The sequence below is a fragment of the Oncorhynchus masou genome, chromosome 21 (assembly GCF_036934945.1).
Source record: "Oncorhynchus masou masou isolate Uvic2021 chromosome 21, UVic_Omas_1.1, whole genome shotgun sequence".
NCBI classification, from domain to species: Eukaryota; Metazoa; Chordata; class Actinopteri; order Salmoniformes; family Salmonidae; genus Oncorhynchus; species Oncorhynchus masou.
This window is the reverse complement of record NC_088232.1, coordinates 52,568,075-52,588,479: the sequence shown is the minus strand read 5'-3', so window position 1 is coordinate 52,588,479 and position 20,405 is coordinate 52,568,075. Positions and strand designations below refer to the sequence as shown.

Here is a 20,405-nt window from a genome sequence, read left to right as displayed (position 1 = left end):
TGGAAGGAAAGGCGGCCAAAAGAGGAATTGGCTTTGGGGATGACCAGTGAGATATACCTGCTGGAACGCGTGCTACGGGTGGGTGCTGCTATGGTGACCAGTGAGCTGAGATAAGGCGGGACTTTACCTAGCAGGGTCTTGTAGATGACCTGGTGCCAGTGGGTTTGGCGAGGAGTAGCAATGGCCTGCCAACGAGAGCGTACATGTCGCAGTGCTGGGTAGTATATGTGGCTTTGGTGACAAAACGGATGGCACTGTGATAGACTGCATCCAATTTGAGTAGAGTGTTGAGTAGAGTGTTGGAGGCTATTTTGACTTCTCGCCGAAGTCAAGGATCGGTAGGTTAGTCAGTTTTACAGCGGTATGTTGGCAGCATGAGTGAATGAGGCTTTGTTGCGAAATAGGCGAGACTGGTACTTTAGACCTCAGTGTGTGTGTGTGTGTGTGTGTGGGTGTGTGTGTGTGTGTGTGTGTGTGTGTGTGTGTGTGTGTGTGTGTGTGTGTGTGTGTGTGTGTGTGTGTGTGTGTGTGTGTGTGTGTGTGTGTGTGTGTGTGTGTGTGTGTGACCCTCCGCCTGCCTTTACAAAGTGTGACCCTTTCTCAGTGTACTGTTGTCACAGAAGCTCATTAAAGTGAAACCGCACACACACACACACAGTAAACCACTCAACAATAATGTTAGTGTTGGTAAACTGCTATACAAGGCAGAGAGGGGAGTTGCTAAAGCAAAGTTTATTTTTCAGTCTTGAGATGAGAGACGTGACCACAAGGTTTATTATAGCTGACCGTTAGTTGACCGCAAGGTTTATTATAGCTGACCGTTAGTTGACCACAAGGTTTATTATAGCTGACCGTTAGTTGACCACAAGGTTTATTCCAGCTGACCATGAGTTGACCACAAGGTTTATTCCAGCTGACCGTTAGTTGACCACAAGGTTTATTCCAGCTGACCGTTAGTTGACCACAAGGTTTATTCCAGCTGACTGTTAGTTGACCACAAGGTTTATTCCAGCTGACCATGAGTTGACCACAAGGTTTATTCCAGCTGACCGTTAGTTGACCACAAGGTTTATTATAGCTGACCGTTAGTTGACCACAAGGTTTATTATAGCTGACCATGAGTTGACCACAAGGTTTATTATAGCTGACTGTTAGTTGACCACAAGGTTTATTCCAGCTGACTGTTAGTTGACCACAAGGTTTATTATAGCTGACTGTTAGTTGACCACAAGGTTTATTCCAGCTGACTGTTAGTTGACCACAAGGTTTATTCGAGCTGACTGTTAGTTGACCACGAGATGAGACTCCCCGTCCCACAGAAAGTTAAGAAAGACATTAACTAAGAACCATATGACACTCAGCAATGCCACACATACAGTACACACACACACACACACACACACACATATCCACTAACCAGGTCATGAGTCTCTTTCTCTTCTCCCTCTATCACTCCTCTCTTTCTCACACATTCCTTCTGGAATTCCTATCATGAGTCAGTTTCTGTGTGTGTGTGTGTGTGTGTGTGTGTGTGTGTGTGTGTGTGTGTGTGTGTGTGTGTGTGTGTGTGTGTGTGTGTGTGTGTGTGTGTGTGTGTGTGTGTGTGTGTGTGTTGGTTACAGTTGAATATTAGACATGTGAAATGAATTCAGATCACCCGAGGCTAAACAGCAGTATCACTCAGAGGAGCCACATTTTAATGTTATTTAACAAAGCTTGTTCTATTATAATAATTACTTTACGATTGTTTATTGTAGGAATCAGGGATCTGTTACACACACACACACACACACACACACACACACACACACACACACACACACACACACACACACACGTGATTCTCTGTTCTAATTCAATTAAAAGTTTCTTCTCCCTTCATATTATCATGCCATCTGAATGTCTGTCTGTGTGTGTGTGTGTATGTGTGTGTGTGTGTGTGTGTGTGTGTGTGTGTGTGTGTGTGTAACAGATCCCTGATTCTTACAATAAACACTAAACTCACATTACCCCCAAAGTAAGTGAAATAGATACAAAACAAAAGTGAAATAAACAACAAAAACTGTACAGTAAACAGACTCACAAAAGTTCCAAAAGCATAAAGACACTTCAAATGTCAGATGTCTATATACGGTGTTGTAACGATGTGCAAATAGTTAAAGTACAAAAGGGAAAATAAATAAACATAAATATGGATTGTATTTACAATGGTGTTTGTTCTTCACTGGTTTCCCTTTTCTTGTGGCAACAGGTCACAAATCTTCCTGCTGTAATGGCACACTGTGGTATATTAAAATTGGGTTTGTTTTCAAATTCTTTGTGGGTCTGTGTAATCTGAGGGAAATATGTGTCTCTAATATGGTCATACGTTTGGCAGGAGGTTAAGAAGTGCAGCTCAGTTTCCACCTCATTTTGTGGGCAGTGAGCACATGGCCTGTCTTTTGTTGAGAGCCATGTCTGCCTACGGCGGCCTTTCTCAATAGCAAGGCTATGCTCACGGAGTCTGTACATAGTCAAAGCTTTCTTTCATTATGGGTCAGTCACAGTGGTCAGGTATTCTGCCACTGTGTACTCTCTTAGGGCCAAATAGCATTCCAGCTTGCTCTGTTTTTCTGTTAATTCTTTCCAATGTGTCAAGTAATTATCTTTTTGTTTTCTCATGATTTGGTTGGGTCTAATTGTGTTGCTGTCCTGTGGGGTCTGTTTGTGAACAGAGCTCTCTTTTCTCTGTCTCATTCCTCTCCTTTACTTACTACTCTCTCTCTTTTCCCTCCCTCGGTTTCTATCTCTCTCTCCCTCCCTCTGTTTCTATCTCTCTCTCTCCCTCCCTCTGTTTCTATCTCTCTCTTTTCCCTCCCTCTATCTCTGTCTCTATCTCCCTCTCTCCCTCCCTCTGTTTCTATCTCTCTCTCTCCCTCCCTCTGTTTCTATCTCTCTCTTTTCCCTCCCTCCCTCCATCTCTGTCTCTATCTCTCTCTCCCTCCCGCTGTTTCTATCACTCTCTCTTTTCCCTCCCTCTATCTCTGTCTCTATCTCTCTCTCTCCCTCCCTCTGTCTCTATCACTCTCTCTCCCTCCCTCTGTTTCTATCACTCTCTCTTTTCCCTCCCTCTATCTCTGTCTCTATCTCTCTCTCCCTCCCTCTGTTTCTATCTCTCTCTCCCTCCCTCTGTTTCTATCACTCTCTCCCCCTCCCTCTGTTTCTATCTCTCTCTCTCCCTCCCTTTAGCTCTATCTCTCTCTCACACTCCCTCTGTCTCTATCTCTCTCTCTCACTCCCTCTGTTTCTATCTCTCTCTCCCTCCCTCTGTTTCTATCTTTCTCTCTTTTCCCTCCCTCTGTTTCTATCTCTCTCTTTTCCCTCCCTCTGTTTCTATCTCTCCCTCCCTCTGTCTCTATCTCTCTCTCTTTTCCCTCCCTCTGTTTCTATGTCTCTCCCTCCCTCTGTTTATATCTCTCTCTCTTTTCCCTCCCTCTGTTTCTATCTCTCTCTCTTTTCCCTCCCTCTGTTTCTATCTCCCCCTCTCTCTTTTCCCTCCCTCTGTTTCTATCTCCCTCTCTCTTTTCCCTCCCTCTGTTTCTATCTCTCCATCTCTCTTTTCCCTCCCTCTGTTTCTATCTCCCCCTCTCTCTTTTCCCTCCCTCTGTTTCTATCTCCCCCTCTCTCTTTTCCCTCCCTCTGATTCTATCTCCCCCTCTCTCTTTTCCCTCCCTCTGTTTCTATCTCTCCATCTCTCTTTTCCCTCCCTCTGTTTCTATCTCCCCCTCTCTCTTTTCCCTCCCTCTGTTTCTATCTCCCCCTCTCTCTTTTCCCTCCCTCTGTTTCTATCTCCCCCTCTCTCTTTTCCCTCCCTCTGTTTCTATCTCTCCCTCCCTCTTTTCCCTCCCTCTGTTTCTATCTCCCCTCTCTCTTTTCCCTCCCTCTGTTTCTATCTCTCCCTCCCTCTTTTCCCTCCCTCTGTTTCTATCTATGTCTCCCCCTCCCTGCTGCTAACTTTATAAGTGTGTGTGGGAAGGGGGGCAAGAAAGAGGGAGAAGAGAGAGTGAAAGAGGGGGGGATGAGTGTGAGAAAAGCAGAGTTAAAATGTGTGAACGAGGAATGAAAGTGAGCGAAGCAGAGTGAACCGTTAACCTGGGGGCGGTTGGGGATGGGGGGGGTGAAGTCTCTACCACAGCAGACCCTCTCTTACATTCACACGCCTCACCTTCCCTTCTCTATTCTATTTCTCTTTTGATCACAACTTCTTCATGACATGTCTACAGAGCATTAGGGTTGCCACCTATACATTACTATACTATCACAGGGAAAGAATCCAAGAACACAGCTGATCTGACAGTAGGGCTGGGTTGGCGCCAACTCATTACCTGTCCACACATGGAGACACCGGGTTGGACTATACGGGCAATTAACACTATAGGTCAGCCCTGGTAGCAGCCAGCAGCATATACCACGTGGCATCCCCATTGCTGGGATGAGAAGGCACCATGACGCCATGACAGTGACGGCAAGAACAGGAATGCAAAAAAGTCCAGTCATTTCTCAAATACACAGGTGTTCCAGAAATCCTGGTTGGAAGAGTTCCGGAATGAGGAGAGTATAAACAGGAATTCCAGGAATCCTGGTTGGAAGAGTTCCGGAATGAGGAGAGTATAAACAGGAATTCCAGGAATCCTGGTTGGAAGAGTTCCGGAATGAGGAGAGTATAAACAGGAATTCCAGGAATCCTGGTTGGAAGAGTTCCGGAATGAGGAGAGTATAAGCAGGAATTCCAGGAATCCTGGTTGGAAGAGTTCCGGAATGAGGAGAGTATAAGCAGGAATTCCAGGAATCCTGGTTGGAAGAGTTCCGGAATGAGGAGAGTATAAGCAGGAATTCCAGGAATCCTACAATCAGGGTTTCTAGGACGAATTGGAATTTTGGGGAAGTAACTGGAATTTTGTAACCCTAGGCAAGAGTAGGACAGCAGGACCAGAATGGAAAGAGTAGACACTTGAAATTGTCAATCTGGTTGTATGTGCTGGGTAACTTCTGAGCCAAGTTTGCCAGCACTCACTGATTGAGTGATGCCACGAAAGCACGATTTTCTGAATCGAGGGTCAACTCCCTCTGTGTGCAAATAAAACAAGCTTATGGGAGTCGTATCAGGAAAGTTGCTATGTGGAATTGATTGAATAGGCTACTCAGCATGTGTGTGTGTGTGTGTGTGTGTGTGTGTGTGTGTGTGTGTGTGTGTGTGTGTGTGTGTGTGTGTGTGTGTGTGTGTGTGTGTGTGTGTGTGTGTGTGTGTGGTTCACACAGTGTAAAGGAGTTGTGAGTATCAATGTGACTGGAGAAGCAGAGGAACTCAGTAAGTACATTGCCTTGCGAATGCTCTCCATCCAACCTCACTGAGCTCGAGCTGTTTTGCAAGGAGGAATGGGAAAAATGTTCAGTCTCTCGATGTGCAAAACTGATAGAGACATACCCCAAGCGACTTACAGCTGTAATCGCAGCAAAAGGTGGCGCTACAAAGTATTAACTTAAGGGGGCTGAATAATTTTGCACGCCCAATTTTTCAGTTTTTGATTTGTTAAAAAAGTTTGAAATATCCAATAAATGTCGTTCCACTTCATGATTGTGTCCCACTTGTTGTTGATTCTTCACAAAAAATACAGTTTTCTATCTTTATGTTTGAAGACTGAAATGTGGCAAAAGGTCGCAAAGTTCAAGTATACTTTCGCAAGGCACTGTAGCTTACTGTTGGACCAAGACACCTCAGTAAGTAGCTTCCTGTTGGACCAAGACACCTCAGTAAGTAGCTTCCTGTTGGACCAAGACACCTCAGTAAGTAGCTTCCTGCTGGACCAAGACACCTCAGTAAGTAGCTTCCTGTTGGACCAAGACACCTCAGTAAGTAGCTTCCTGCTGGACCAAGACACCTCAGTAAGTAGCTTCCTGCTGGACCAAGACACCTCAGTAAGTAGCTTCCTGCTGGACCAAGACACCTCAGTAAGTAGCTTCCTGTTGGACCAAGACACCTCAGTAAGTAGCTTCCTGTTGGACCAAGACACCTCAGTAAGTAGCTTCCTGCTGGACCAAGACACAACATGACCACGGAATGTTCACCCCCCCCCCTCTCCCCCAATTCCTCCCCTCACTAACCCTGTCTCTCCCCCCTCTCCTCCCCTCACTAGCCCCCCTCTCTCCTCCCCTCACTAACCCCCTCTCCTCCCCTCACTAACCCCCCTTTCTCCCTCCCCTCACTAACCCCCTCCCACCTCTCCTCCCCTCACTAACCCCCCTCTCTCCCTCCACTCACTAACCCCCTCTCCCCAATTCCTCCCCTCACTAACCCCGTCTCTCCCCCTTCCCTCCCCTCACTAACCCCCCTGCCACCTCTCCTCCCCTCACTCTCCCTCCCCTCACTAACCCCCTCCCACCTCTCCTCCCCTCACTAACCCCCCTCTCCTCCTTATGTCAACTAATGTCATGTAGTGTTATGTCAACTATAGTCATGCAGTGTTATGTCAGCTATAGTCATGTAGTGTTATGTCAGCTAATGTCATGTAGTGTTATGTCAGCTATAGTCATGTAGTGTTATGTCAGCTAATGTCATGTAGTGTTATGTCAGCTATAGTCATGTAGTGTTATGTCAGCTCGTCATGTAGTGTTATGTCAGCTATAGTCATGTAGTGTTATGTCAGCTAATGTCATGTAGTGTAATGTCAGCTATAGTCATGAAACGTTATGTCAGCTAATGACATGTAGTGTTATGTCAGCTATAGTCATGTAGTGTAATGTCAGCTATAGTCATGTAGTGTTATGTCAGCTAATGTCATGTAGTGTTATGTCAGCTATAGTCATGAAACGTTATGTCAACTGTAGTCAAACGTATGTAAATGTGATATTTCAGTCTTTCCATCTGTAATGAATGTGCAACAATTTAAAAAAAACTGGTTTTGCCTTCTCACTATGAGCGTTATGTCAACTAATGTCATGTAGTGTTATGTCAAATGATGTCATCTAGCATTACTGTATTTAAACTAATGTCATGTAACATTAGGTCAACTAGAGGTCTCACAGTCTCCCGAAGCCAGTCTCCTTCAGACTGTTTGAACTTTACAGGCTCTCTAAGGCTTTAACTACCAGGTCATCGTCTCTACAGCACTAGAGGTCTCACAGTCTCCTTCAGACTGTTTGAACTTTACAGGCTCTCTAAGGCTTTAACTACCAGGTCATCGTCTCTACAGCACTAGAGGTCTCACAGTCTCCTTCAGACTGTTTGAACTTTACAGGCTCTCTGAGAAGGCTTTAACTACCAGGTCATCGTCTCTACAGCACTAGAGGTCTCACAGTCTCCTTCAGACTGTTTGAACTTTACAGGCTCTCTAAGAAGGCTTTAACTACCAGGTCATCGTCTCTACAGCACTAGAGGTCTCACAGTCTCCTTCAGACTGTTTGAACTTTACAGGCTCTCTAAGAAGGCTTTAACTACCAGGTCATCGTCTCTACAGCACTAGAGGTCTCACAGTCTCCTTCAGACTGTTTGAACTTTACAGGCTCTCTGAGAAGGCTTTAACTACCAGGTCATCGTCTCTACAGCACTAGAGGTCTCACAGTCTCCTTCAGACTGTTTGAACTTTACAGGCTCTCTGAGAAGGCTTTAACTACCAGGTCATCGTCTCTACAGCACTAGGTAGATCTGACCGCCTGTATTCAACAACTCCACCCGCAAAATATAAGAAAGACTGGAGAACTAGCCATTAGATGGCTAAATAGTAGGGCTATGACACCGAGCTGGACAAAAGCAATACTCTCAACTTAACATTGAACCATTCCTGGAGGAGTCTCAGCAGCGTGTTCTGATGACCACTTTGGCTGTGTCCCAATCATCTATCCTTGCTGACAAAGTGGAGACGTGTTAATATCCCCTCACTGAATTGAAAAGGAAATGGCTGTTATAATAAATATGGTGGAAACTCCCTCTAGCCCGTGTCTCCAACAATCCAAATGCTTTCACATTTGTGGGGAGTAAAATATATTTACAGCATAATTTTCTACAGTATTATTTCTACATTGTAGAATAATAGTGAAGACATTAAAAATATGAAATAACACATATGGAATCATGTAGTAACACATATGGAATCATGACTACCTCACGAAGCTGGTTTAGAGAACGCCAAAAGTGTGCAAAGCTGTCATCAAAGGCAAATTGTGTCTACTTTGAAGAACCTCAAATATAACATATATCTTGATTTGTTTAACACTTTTTTGGTTACTACATGATTCCATATGTGTTATTTCATAGTTTTGATGTCTTCGCTATTATTCTACAATGTAAAAAATAATAAAAAATAAAGAAAAACCCTTGAATGAGTAGGTGTGTCCAAACTTTTGACTGGTACTATAATAGGTACACTACCGTTCAAAAGTTTGGGCCACTTAGAAATGTTATTGTTTCTGCAAGAGAAGCAATTTTTTTGTCCATTAAAATAACATAAAATTGATCAGAAATACAGTGTAGACATTGTTAATGTTGTGAATGACTATTGTAGCTCAAAACAGCTGATTTGTTATGGAATATCTACATAGGTGTGGAGGCCCATTATCAGCAACCATCACTCCTGTGTTCCAATGGTATGTTGTGTTAGCTAATCCAAGTTAATAATTTGAAAAGGTTAATTGATTTATTAGAAAACCCTTTTGCAATTATGTTAGCTTCATTAAATAGTACCCGCAAAACACCAGACTCAACGTCAACAGTGAAGAGGTAGCTCCGGGATGCTGGTCTTCTATCCAGAGTTGCAAAGAAAAAGCCATATCTCAGACTGACCAATAAAAAGAAAAGATTACGATGGGCAAAAGAACGCAGACACTGGACAGAGGAACTCTGCCTAGAAGGCCAGCATCCCAAAGTCGCCTCTTCACTGTTGACGTTGAGACTGGTGTTTTGTAGGTAGTATTTAATGAAGCTGCCATTTGAGGACTTGTGAGGCATCTGTTTCTCAAATTAGACACTCTAACGTACTTGTCCTCTTGCTCAGTTGTGCACCGGGGCCTCCCACTCCTCTTTCTATTCTGGTTAGAGCCAGTTTGCGCTGTTCTGTAAAGGGAGTAGATCTTCAGTTTCTTGGCAGTTTCTCGCATGGAATAGCCTTCATTTCTCAGAACAAGAATAGAGTGACGAGTTTCAGAAGAAAGGTCTTTGTTTCTGGCCATTTTGAGCCTGTAATCGAACCCACAAATGCTGATGCTCCAGATACTCAACTAGTCTAAAGATGGCCAGTAGTATTGCTTCTTTAATCAGAACAGCAGTTTCCAGCCATGATTTCCAGCTACAACAGTCATTTACAACATTAACAATGTCTACACTGTATTTCTAATCAATTTGATGTTATTTTAAATGGACACAAAATGTGCTTTTCTTTCAAAAACAAGGACATTTCTAAGTGACCCCAAACTTTTGACCGGTAGTGTATATTTTACTTTTATTGGGACCCTTGATTGCTGCATTGGTTGCAGTGGGAGGTTGAGGTGTGGACAGTGAAGTCACAAGGGAGCTGAACTGTAGCTTTCCTCTGGCGGCTGACAAGTCTTAAAGCAACAGGCAGCCATTTCCCAGGGCTGCCACTCCTGTTGCCATGATTTGTGCCCGTGTTCATTAACACCTTGGAGACTTGGAGATAGACAACATCCTGTCTCTCATCTTCTCTCTTTCTCTGCGTTAGGTTTACAGCAGCCGTGCAGCAAAATGTTTACTTTCAAGTTCCCTCAACAGCACTATTATCAATATATATATATATATAATCAAAAGTCAAATTAAAAAACAACAAGTAGGAAAGAAAGTAGTTTGCATAGCGTCTCTCTCATTCTCTCTCTCAACTCAATACATTTCAATTCAATTTAAGGGCTTTATTGTCATGGGAAACATGTGTTAACATTGCCAAAGCAAGTGAAGTAGATAATAAACAAAACAAAATAACCAATAAAAATGAACGTTAAACAGTACACTCACAAAAGAATAAAGACATTTCAAATGTCATATTATGTGCAAAGAGTTAAAGTACAAAATGGAAAATAAATGAACATAAATATGGGTTGTATTTACACTGGTGTTTGTTCTTCACTGGTGGCCCTTTGATTGTGGCAACAGGTCACAAATCTTGTTGATATGACTGCACACTTTCACGTCCTGACCATAGAGAGCCCTTATTTTCTATGGTAGAGTAGGTCAGGACGTGACTGGGGGTCAATCTATTACTTCAATGTGGGGTTCTAGTTTTGTTTTTCTATGTTGGTGATTTTGTATGATTCCCAGTTAAAGGCCGTTGTTGTTTGGTCGTTGTCTCAAATTGGGGATCATATATATATAAGTTTAATTTCTTATCATTTCTCATTTCTGTGTTTTATGGGATATTATTTTAAGTTAGTGCACGTAGAACCTCTGTAGTCACGGTTTGTTGTTTGTTTCGCTCTTTCTTTATTGTTTTGTGCGTTTCACTAAATTAAAGACCACGGGGTGGTCGGCGGAGCCGAGGTGTGAACCAGTGACAACATGTGGGATGTAGAGAGGTGGTCGGTCGACCCAGGGAGAGTGCCAGAACCCGCCTGGGAGTCAATGGAACAGCGCGAGGAGGGATACCGGAGAATGGAGTTGGCGAGGAGTATGCGTCAACGCAGGCGTTTGGAGGAGCGTGTTACCAGTCCGGTGCCTGTCCCACGCATCAGGCCCCCAGCGCACCTCCCCAGTCCGGTACGTCCTGTGCCTGCTCCTCGCACTCGCCGTGCAAAGTGTGTCAACGTTCCAGTACAATTGATGCAGGCTATACGCACCAGGTCTCCGGTGCGCCTTCACAGCCCAGTACATCATGTTCCTTCTCCCCGCACTCTCCCTGAAGTGCGTGTCACCAGTACCGGCCCCACGCATCAGGCCTCCAGTGCGCCTCCCCAGTCCGGTACGTCCTGTGCCTGCTCCTCGCGCTCGCCCTGAGGTGCGTGTCACCAGTCCGGTACCATCAGTGCCGGCCCCACGCACCAGGCTTCCTGTGACGGTCCCCGGTCCGGAGCTCCCGGCAACGGTCCATGGTCCGAAACCTCCAGCTCCATGGCCGGAGCCTTCCCCTGCGCCGATGCCCAGTCTAAGCACGGCGTCCAGTCCAGCTCCAAGGCCAGAGTCTTCATCTTCATCTGATCTGGTGTCCAGTCCTGATCCATGGCAGGAGCCTTCCTTGACACCGAGGTCCAGTCCAGGCACAGTGTTCAGCCCGGGTCCATGGCTGGATCCACGGGATGAGTGGGTTCTTCGGCCCGCACCAGAGCCGCCACCAAAGATGGTGGATCCACGAGCTGAGCGGGTTCTTCGTCCCGCACTAGAGCCACCACCAAAGCTGGCAGATCCATGGGATGAGCGGTTTCTTCGTCCCGCACCAGAGCCGCCACCGACACTAATCACCCCCCCCTACCCTCCCCATTTGGTTTCAGGTTTTGCGGCCGGAGTCCGCACCTTTGGGGGGGTACTGTCACGTCCTGACCATAGAGAGCCCTTATTTTCTATGGTAGAGTAGGTCAGGGCGTGACTGGGGGTTAGTCTAGTTTATTATTTCTATGTGGGTTCTAGTTTTTTTACGTTGGTGATTTTGTATGATTCCCAATTAGAGTCTGCTGGTAATCGTTGTCCCCAATTGGGGATCATACTTAAGTAGCATTTCTTCCACCTGTGTTTTATAGGATATTGTTTTGAGTTAGTGCACGTAGCACCCCTGTATTCACGGTTCGGTGTTTGCTTCATCTTTCTTTATTGTTATGTGCGTTTCACTAAATAAAGATGTGGAAAACAGATCACGCTGCATGTTGGCCCGATAATTATTCCAACGATCGTGACACACACTCATATTTCACCCAGTAGATATGGAAGTTTAACAAAATTGGGTTTGTTTTTGAATTCTTTGTGGATCAGTGTAATTTGAGGGGAATATGCTCAGTTTCCACCTCATTTTGTGGGCAGTATGAACATAGCCTGTCTTCTCTTGATAGCCAGGTCTGATTACGGTGTCCTTTTTCAATAGCAAGGCTATCCTCACTGAGTCTGTACATCGTCAAATCTTTCCTGAAGTTTGGGTCTGGTGACATGGTCAGGTATTCTGCCACTGTGTACTCTCTTCAGGCCAAATAGCATTCTAGTTTGCTCTGTAATTTTGTTAATTCTTTCCAATGTGTCAAGTAATTATCTGTTTGTTTTCTCAGGATTTGGTTGGGTCTAATTGTGTTGCTTTCCTGGGGTTCTGTAGGGTCTGTTTGGGAACAGAGCCTCAGAACCAGCTTGCTTAGGGGACTCTTCTCCAGGTTCATCACTCTGTAGGTGATGGCTTTGTTATGGAAGGTTTGGGAATCACTTCCTTTTAGGTGGTTGTAGAATTTAACGGCACTTTTCTGGATTTGGATAACTAGCGGGTATCTGCCTAATTCTGCTCTGCATGTATTATTTGGTGTTTTACGTTGTATACTGTGGAGATTTTTGCAGAATTCTGAATGCAGTCTCAAGTTGGTGTTTGTCCCATTTTGTGAATTCTTGGTTGGTGAGTGGACCCCAGACCTCACACCCATAAAGGGCAATGGGTTCTATAACTGATTCAAGTATTTTTAGCCAGATCCTAATTGGTATGTCAAATTTTATGTTCCTTTGATGGCATAGAAGGCCCTTCTTGCCTTGTCTCTCAGATCGTTCACAGCTTTGTGGAAGTTACCTGTGGTGCTGATGTTTAGGCCGAGGTATGTATAGTTTTTTGTGTGCTCGAGGGCAACGGTGTCTAGATGGAATTTGTATTTGTGGTCCTGGCGACTGGACCTTTTTTGGAACACCATTATTTTGGTCTTACTGAGATTTACTGGCAGGCCCCGGTCTGGCAGGGCCCAGGTCTGTCAGGGCCCTGGTCTTACAAAATCTGTGCAGAAATGTAGGTTCTGCTGTAGGCCCTCCTTGGTTGGGGACAGAAGCACCAGATCATCTGCAAACAGTAGACATTTGACTTCAGATTCTAGTAGGGTGAGAGCCCGGGTGCAGCAGACTGTTCTCGTGCCCTCGCCAATTCGTTGATATATATGTTGAGCCCCATCCTCGTCAACATATATATCAACGAATTGGCGAGGGCACGCGGACAGTCCCCAGCACCCGAGCTGCATCTCTGTCTCACCCCGTGGTCCTGTGGAAAGAAATGTGTTTTTTGACCATTTTAACCACACAGTTGTTGTTTGTGTACATGGATTTTAAAATGTTGTATGTTTTCTCCCCAACACAAATTTACATCAATGTGTATAGCAGACCCTCATGCCAAATTGAGTCAAAAGGTTTTTTGAAATCAACAAAGCATGAGAAGACTTTGCATTTATTTTGGTTTGTTTGTCAATTAGGGTGTGCTGGGTGAATACGTGGTCTGTCGTACAGTATTTGGTAAAAAGCCAAGTTGACGATTGCTCTTTCTCTCTGTCTGCAAAAAATAACAAGTAGTGGAAGAAAGTAGTTTCCACAGCCTCACTTTCTCTCTCTCTCTTTCTCTCTCTCCCCGCTCTCTCTCTCTCTCCCTCAATTTCAATCTCTCTCTCTCCACCACCACCATCTCCTCCTCCAACATCACCACCTCCACCACAACCATCTCCTCCACCACTTCCCCCACCAGCTACTCCACCAACTCCTCCATCACCACAACCTTCATCACCATCACCTCCACCTCCACCACTTCCTCCACCACAACCATCTCCTCCACCACTTCCTCCACCAGCTCCACACACAGTCCGGTTGTGTTACCAAGGTGTGTGAGAACACCGGTTGTAGAATTCAACATTCCAGAACTGCATACAGTACACTTCATAGATACTAACACACTGGTTCGTATGACATCAGACATGTTAACCACACACAGACACACACAGACACACACACACACACACAGAGGTTACTAGTGTCTGAGGTGCGATGGATTCTCTGCTCCTGACTGGTTGACTGTGACCTCCCCCCTCCCCCCACCTGTCAATCATACACACCCAGGTATGTCAGAAATGCAACAAGTGTCTTTTCTTGCTGCTGCTGTGTGTGTGTGTGTGTGTGTGTGTGTGTGTGTGTGTGTGTGTGTGTGTGTGTGTGTGTGTGTGTGTGTGTGTGTGTGTGTGTGTGTGTGTGTGTGTGTGTGTGTGTGTGTGTGTGTGTGTGTGTGTGTGTGAGAGAGAACTGATCAAAGTAACCAGTGGAAGGTACTAGGCTCTCTGGGTAAGGGGCAAGAGGAGTGGTGTATCATGTGTAATATGTGGGAGGGTAGAGCTGTGTGTGTGTGTGACATTTTTTGTAGATTGTCAGGGCACACACAACTAGCCTGTTCATCAAATAGATGAAAAGGAGAGTAGGGGAGAGGAGGAGGAAAGGGGAGGGGATGAAGCATCACAAAATGTGTTTCCACTGTTCCATAGTCCAATGGCGTGCAAGCTTTACACCACTCCAGCCGACGCTTGGCATGGTGATCTGAGGCTTGTGTGCGGCTGCTCGGCCATGTAAACCCGTTTGCTGAAGCTTCCGATGAACAGTTATTGTGCTGACGTTGCTTCCAGAGGCAGTTTGGAACTCGGTAGTGAGTGTTGCAACCGAGGACAGATGATTGTTACACGGCATGAGCTTCAGCACTCGGCGGTCGAGTTCTATGAGCTTGTGTGGCCTACCACTTCGAGGCTGAGCCGTTGTTGCTCCTAGTCGTTTCCACTTCACAATAACAGCACTTACAGTTGACCGGGGGAGCTCTAGCAGGACAGAAAATCCTATGGCGGTGCCACGTTGACAGTCACTGAGCTCTTCAGTACGGGCCATTCTACTGACAATGTTTGTCTATGGAGATTGCATGGATGTCTGCTCGATTTTATACACCTGTCATCACACGGTGTGGCTGAAATAAGTCTGTACCCACAACCACAACACTTCTAGCATGATGTCTCAAAACGTCCCCTTCAATGAGAAATTTCATGAAAAACTGGCGATTAATATATACAGATATAAAGTGTGATAATGCTGTTTTGTATTTGTGCAGTTGTGAGCAGCAATGTTCCCTGGTCATTTTGCAATAATTACTCCCAGCAACCCCCTAAAGTCTTGCGTGATTGGTCAGCTACTCGATTAAGTTCTGGGTCTATATACAGGGCATTCGGAAAGTATTCAGACCCCTTGACTTTTTCCACATTTTGTTACATTACAGCCTTGTTCTAAAATGGATTAAATTGTTTTTTTTTCCCCTCATCAAACTACACACAATACTCCATAATGACAAAGCAAACACATGGTTTTTAGAAATGTTTGCAAAGGTATAAAAATAAAACAACTGAAATATCACATTTACATAAGTATTCAGACCCTTTCATCAGTATAGTGTTGAAGCACCTTTGGCAGCGAACACAGCCTAGAGTCTTCAGTAAAGCTGTCATCAAGGCAAAGCGTGGCCACTGAAGAATCTCAAATACAACATTTATTTTGATTTGTTTAATATTTTTTTTGGTTAATACATGATTCCATATGTGTTATTTCATAGGTTTGATGTCTTTACTATTATTCTACAATGTAAAAAAATAAAGAAAACCCCTTGAATGAGTAGGTCTGTACTGATACGGTAGACAGGTGTGTGCCTTTCCAAATCATGCCCAATCAGTAGAATTTATCACAGGTGGCCTCCAATCAAGTTGTAGAAACATCTCAAGGATGATCAATGGAAACAGAATGCACCTGAGCTCAAGATCTCGAGTCTCATAACAAAGGCTCGGAATACCTATGTAAATTTTGTATTTTTGTTTTGAATTTTTTATACATTTGCAAAGAATTCTAAAAACCTGTTTTAGCGTTGTCATTGTGGGGTATTTTGTGTAGATTGATGAGGAGCATTTCTTTATTTAACAAATCTACAATAAGGCTGTAACGTAACAAAATGTGGAAAAAGTCAAGGGGTCTGAATACTTTCCGAATGCACTGTATGTTAGGAGAAGATCTAAAGATGAGTGGAACCAGATCTAGGAGCTCCACCCTCTCTCTGGGCAAGTTAAGGGCTGAATGTCCTCTTCCCTTCCAAAATGTGAAAGTTGCTAACACCTGCAAAATCGTGATATGTCCAAATAACCAGTGAAACAAAAACAGAACTACTGCTGCTGTTAATCCACACATCCCATTCCTTCCTGTCAGATTCCAGATACCAGGTATGTTTATGTAGATCTGTCCACAATAGATTCATGTAAAAACATAGACTGGTCTTACTCTTGAAGCCTATGACATTTAGGTTGTTTTTGAGAGTCTGTGCTCAAAACACACACAACTGCATCAAATATGCCCAGTTCGTCTTCGCAAAATACTTGGGAAGACGAATTGAACAGAAGACAATGTGCTTAGGGTCACAATAAGCCTAGCCTTTTGTGTATTTGTACATGAAGTAGCCTATATGTATCAGATAAGGCAACTTAGGATCGCAGAACCAAATTATTGCATGAACACTGACCTCCGGCCTCCTAATATAGTTGCAAAGTCAAAATTGGCCATATCATAAACCTTTCTAAAGAAGACAAACTTAATTTAAGGTTAGGTCTTGCCATAAGGTTAGCAGTATGGTTAAGGTTAACCACTAGGCTACCTGCCGCCCCTCCATTCTAACCACTAGGCTACCTGCCGCCCCTCCACTCTAACCACTAGGCTACCTGCCGCCCCTCCACTCTAACCACTAGGCTACCTGCCGCCCCTCCGCTCTAACCACTAGGCTACCTGCCGCCCCTCCACTCTAACCACTAGGCTACCTGCCGCCCCTCCACTCTAACCACTAGGCTATCTGCCGCCCCTCCACTCTAACCACTAGGCTACCTGCCGCCCCTCCATTCTAACCACTAGGCTACCTGCCGCCCCTCCGCTCTAACCACTAGGCTACCTGCCGCCCCTCCACTCTAACCACTAGGCTACCTGCCGCCCCTCCACTCTAACCACTAGGCTATCTGCCGCCCCTCCACTCTAACCACTAGGCTACCTGCCGCCCCTCCATTCTAACCACTAGGCTACCTGCCGCCCCTCCGCTCTAACCACTAGGCTACCTGCCGCCCTCCGCTCTAACCACTAGGCTACCTGCCGCCCCTCCACTCTAACCACTAGGCTATCTGCCGCCCTCCACTCTAACCACTAGGCTACCTGCCGCCCCTCCATTCTAACCACTAGGCTACCTGCCGCCCCTCCGCTCTAACCACTAGGCTACCTGCTGCCCCTCCATTCTAACCACTAGGCTACCTGCCGCCCCTCCGCTCTAACCACTAGGCTACCTGCCGCCCCTCCATTCTAACCACTAGGCTACCTGCCGCCCCTCCACTCTAACCACTAGGCTACCTGCCGCCCCTCCATTCTAACCACTAGGCTACCCTCCGCTCTAACCACGAGGCTACCTGCCGCCCCTCCGCTCTAACCACGAGGCTACCTGCCGCCCCTCCGCTCTAACCACTAGGCTACCTGCCGCCCCTCCACTCTAACCACTAGGCTACCTGCCGCCCCTCCACTCTAACCACTAGGCTACCTGCCGCCCCTCCGCTCTAACCACTAGGCTACCTGCCGCCCCTCCACTCTAACCACTAGGCTACCTGCCGCCCCTCCACTGTAACCACTAGGCTACCTGCCGCCCCTCCACTGTAACCACTAGGCTACCTGCCGCCCCTCCGCTCTAACCACTAGGCTACCTGCCGCCCCTCCACTCTAACCACTAGGCTACCTGCCGCCCCTCCACTGTAACCACTAGGCTACCTGCCGCCCCTCCACTGTAACCACTAGGCTACCTGCCGCCCCTCCATTCTAACCACTAGGCTACCTGCCGCCCCTCCATTCTAACCACTAGGCTACCTGCCGCCCCTCCATTCTAACCACTAGGCTACCTGCCGCCCCTCCACTCTAACCACTAGGCTACCTGCCGCCCCTCCACTGTAACCACTAGGCTACCTGCCGCCCCTCCACTCTAACCACTAGGCTACCTGCCGCCCCTCCGCTCTAACCACTAGGCTACCTGCCGCCCCTCCACTCTAACCACTAGGCTACCTGCCGCCCCTCCACTCTAACCACTAGGCTACCTGCCGCCCCTCCGCTCTAACCACGAGGCTACCTGCCGCCCCTCCACTCTAACCACTAGGCTACCTGCCGCCCCTCCACTGTAACCACTAGGCTACCTGCCGCCCCTCCACTCTAACCACTAGGCTACCTGCCGCCCCTCCACTGTAACCACTAGGCTACCTGCCGCCCCTCCACTCTAACCACTAGGCTACCTGCCGCCCCTCCACTCTAACCACTAAGCTACCTGCCGCACCTCCACTCTAACCACTAGGCTACCTGCCGCCCCAGAGAGACTTATGTTATTTAGAATCCTGTTTACAAAGAGTGGCTTTTCCTGTAGTGACAGATTCAGGGAATGATTCCTCAAAGAATGACAACGCATTGGCCAACAACACTTGGCTAATGGTAGGCCGACCTGTATATACTTCTGTCTGCCGGTACGCGCACTGCAGTTACAACACACGTGAGCGCGCAAGCAGGTCCTGATGTTGATGGCATAGGCGTCACATTCCCTTATCCGGCTGTCCAGACGCTGCCTGTATGTAAAGTTATAAAAACGGTCGAAAACAGTCTATATATGACACGCATACCTATTTTTTTTTTTACCTTTTCCATATAATGGGTATTCATAGTTCCATACGTTTCTGTTTGAATGTTCATGTGACAGTTTGATGTGTATGAGTTTAATTAAATTGAGACGGGGTCTTTCTGGCAGCACACGAGACAGCCAGGGGAACAGGTGTGTAAGGACGCTGTTTTATGACTTACCTGCCACAGGTGACTATGGTAGAAGTTTAACAAACTAACTGACGAACCGAAGCGAAACAAGTCACAGTTGATAAAAGTAAGTATCCCATTTTTTATATAACAAGTTATAGCTCATTATTGAATGTGTTTTGTGGGGTTGGTATGCTGTAGCAACTGTGTTTCCGGACGTATACTGCCTCTCTCTCGTCGTTGTTTGTGGGAGAGACAGAGACGGTCAGTTTGGCCAAACAATGATGAAAGTTTTAAAACTAGTTTGGATATGATGGCTTTTCTCTCTTTCGTTGAGAATAATATGAAAAATGAAAATAATCTGTTCGATGAAACAGGAAAGTCACGTGATAAGCAAACACGTTGAGGTATTTTATTCACCGAAGTAGGTTTTATATCAGGCATTCAACAGACGTTATTAAATCTCTTGTCATAACGTTTGTATTGATTGTCCATACGTCAAAACAAGTAGTACTTTGTCAAAACATTTCAAGCTTTGATTTGCATATGTTCTTGTGTTGATTCGATAGAAAAAAAATCGTATCATATAGAACTTCATTTAAATAACTTGTTTGCAATACCTTTAGCATTGTTTGTCATAGAAACATGAAAGCAAGTGCTAAACAGGTCTGGCCTACTTTTACAACGTTTGATTTGCATGAAAAATGTCTGTTGATCTGATAGAAATAATCAAATGTGACCGACCACCTCATTTTGGTCTTATGTAGCAACATTTGAAGTGGTGGTATTTTTGTTGTTGCGTTGTAAATAAAACTATCAAAATAAAGTCGCACACTCCATGTGTGATCTCACAGCAATTTAATGGGTCTTTACCAATGTTTCGGTATCACTGTGACGAATACTTGAACCAGGTTATGTAGACAAACAGTGCAATTAGTGTAACCAATGACAATAGTGAGGGGTGTGTCATAATGACTTAAGTTAATTAGAATTAATGAAACTGTTAAAAAAAGATAGTATATGGTATATTAAATATATTATGCTATTATCATATAGAAACATAATGGTGTATTGTACATCATATTAGCATCATGTTTCATTTAATTTCACATAATTTCGTATCATTTGTTACATGTAATCTTTTAGTTCAATCTTATTTATTTATAAATATGTATAATGAGCATCATCAACAGGGGGAACATATTAGGTGTAATTTATGCTAATAAGCTGTAAAAAATATTTTCAATTTATAAGACTTGTTCATAGAGGAAAATATGTTAATAAGAGTAAAAACTCACTACTATAATAAATACAATGGTATGTCATACACTGTTTTTGAGGAACAATGTGAAAGTAATTCTGCTTTGAAAGTTGATAAACCTGTAACCCCACTTTTAAGAAAATGGCCTGTGAATGTTTTTTGGTACACCTACTGGAGAGCTCTTCTTTGTCTCCACCCATTCAGTGTGGTTCACACCCTCTTAAGCCTTAGCCCCACCCATCTCTTTAAGGATTCACATGTGTGGGCCATGTTCTAAACAATCAAAGATTTCAAAACTAAAAGTAGTAGCTTACAATAAGGAAAATCTCCAGGTAAAAATAAACGTTTATCTAGTCCTTG

The 20,405-nt window shown here is 45.1% G+C and overlaps 1 protein-coding gene across 1 annotated transcript in view; it reads left to right on the top strand.

The window, feature by feature from the left end:
- The first annotated feature begins 18,799 nt into the window (after positions 1 to 18,799).
- Positions 18,800 to 20,405, top strand: part of sh3yl1 (SH3 and SYLF domain containing 1) — a 47,768-nt gene continuing 46,162 nt past the window's right edge. The window contains exon 1 of the mRNA XM_064927043.1: positions 18,800 to 18,911. Within this exon, the coding sequence (XP_064783115.1) occupies position 18,911 (1 nt within the window). The 5' untranslated portion in view covers positions 18,800 to 18,910. The remainder of the gene's footprint in view (positions 18,912 to 20,405) is intronic.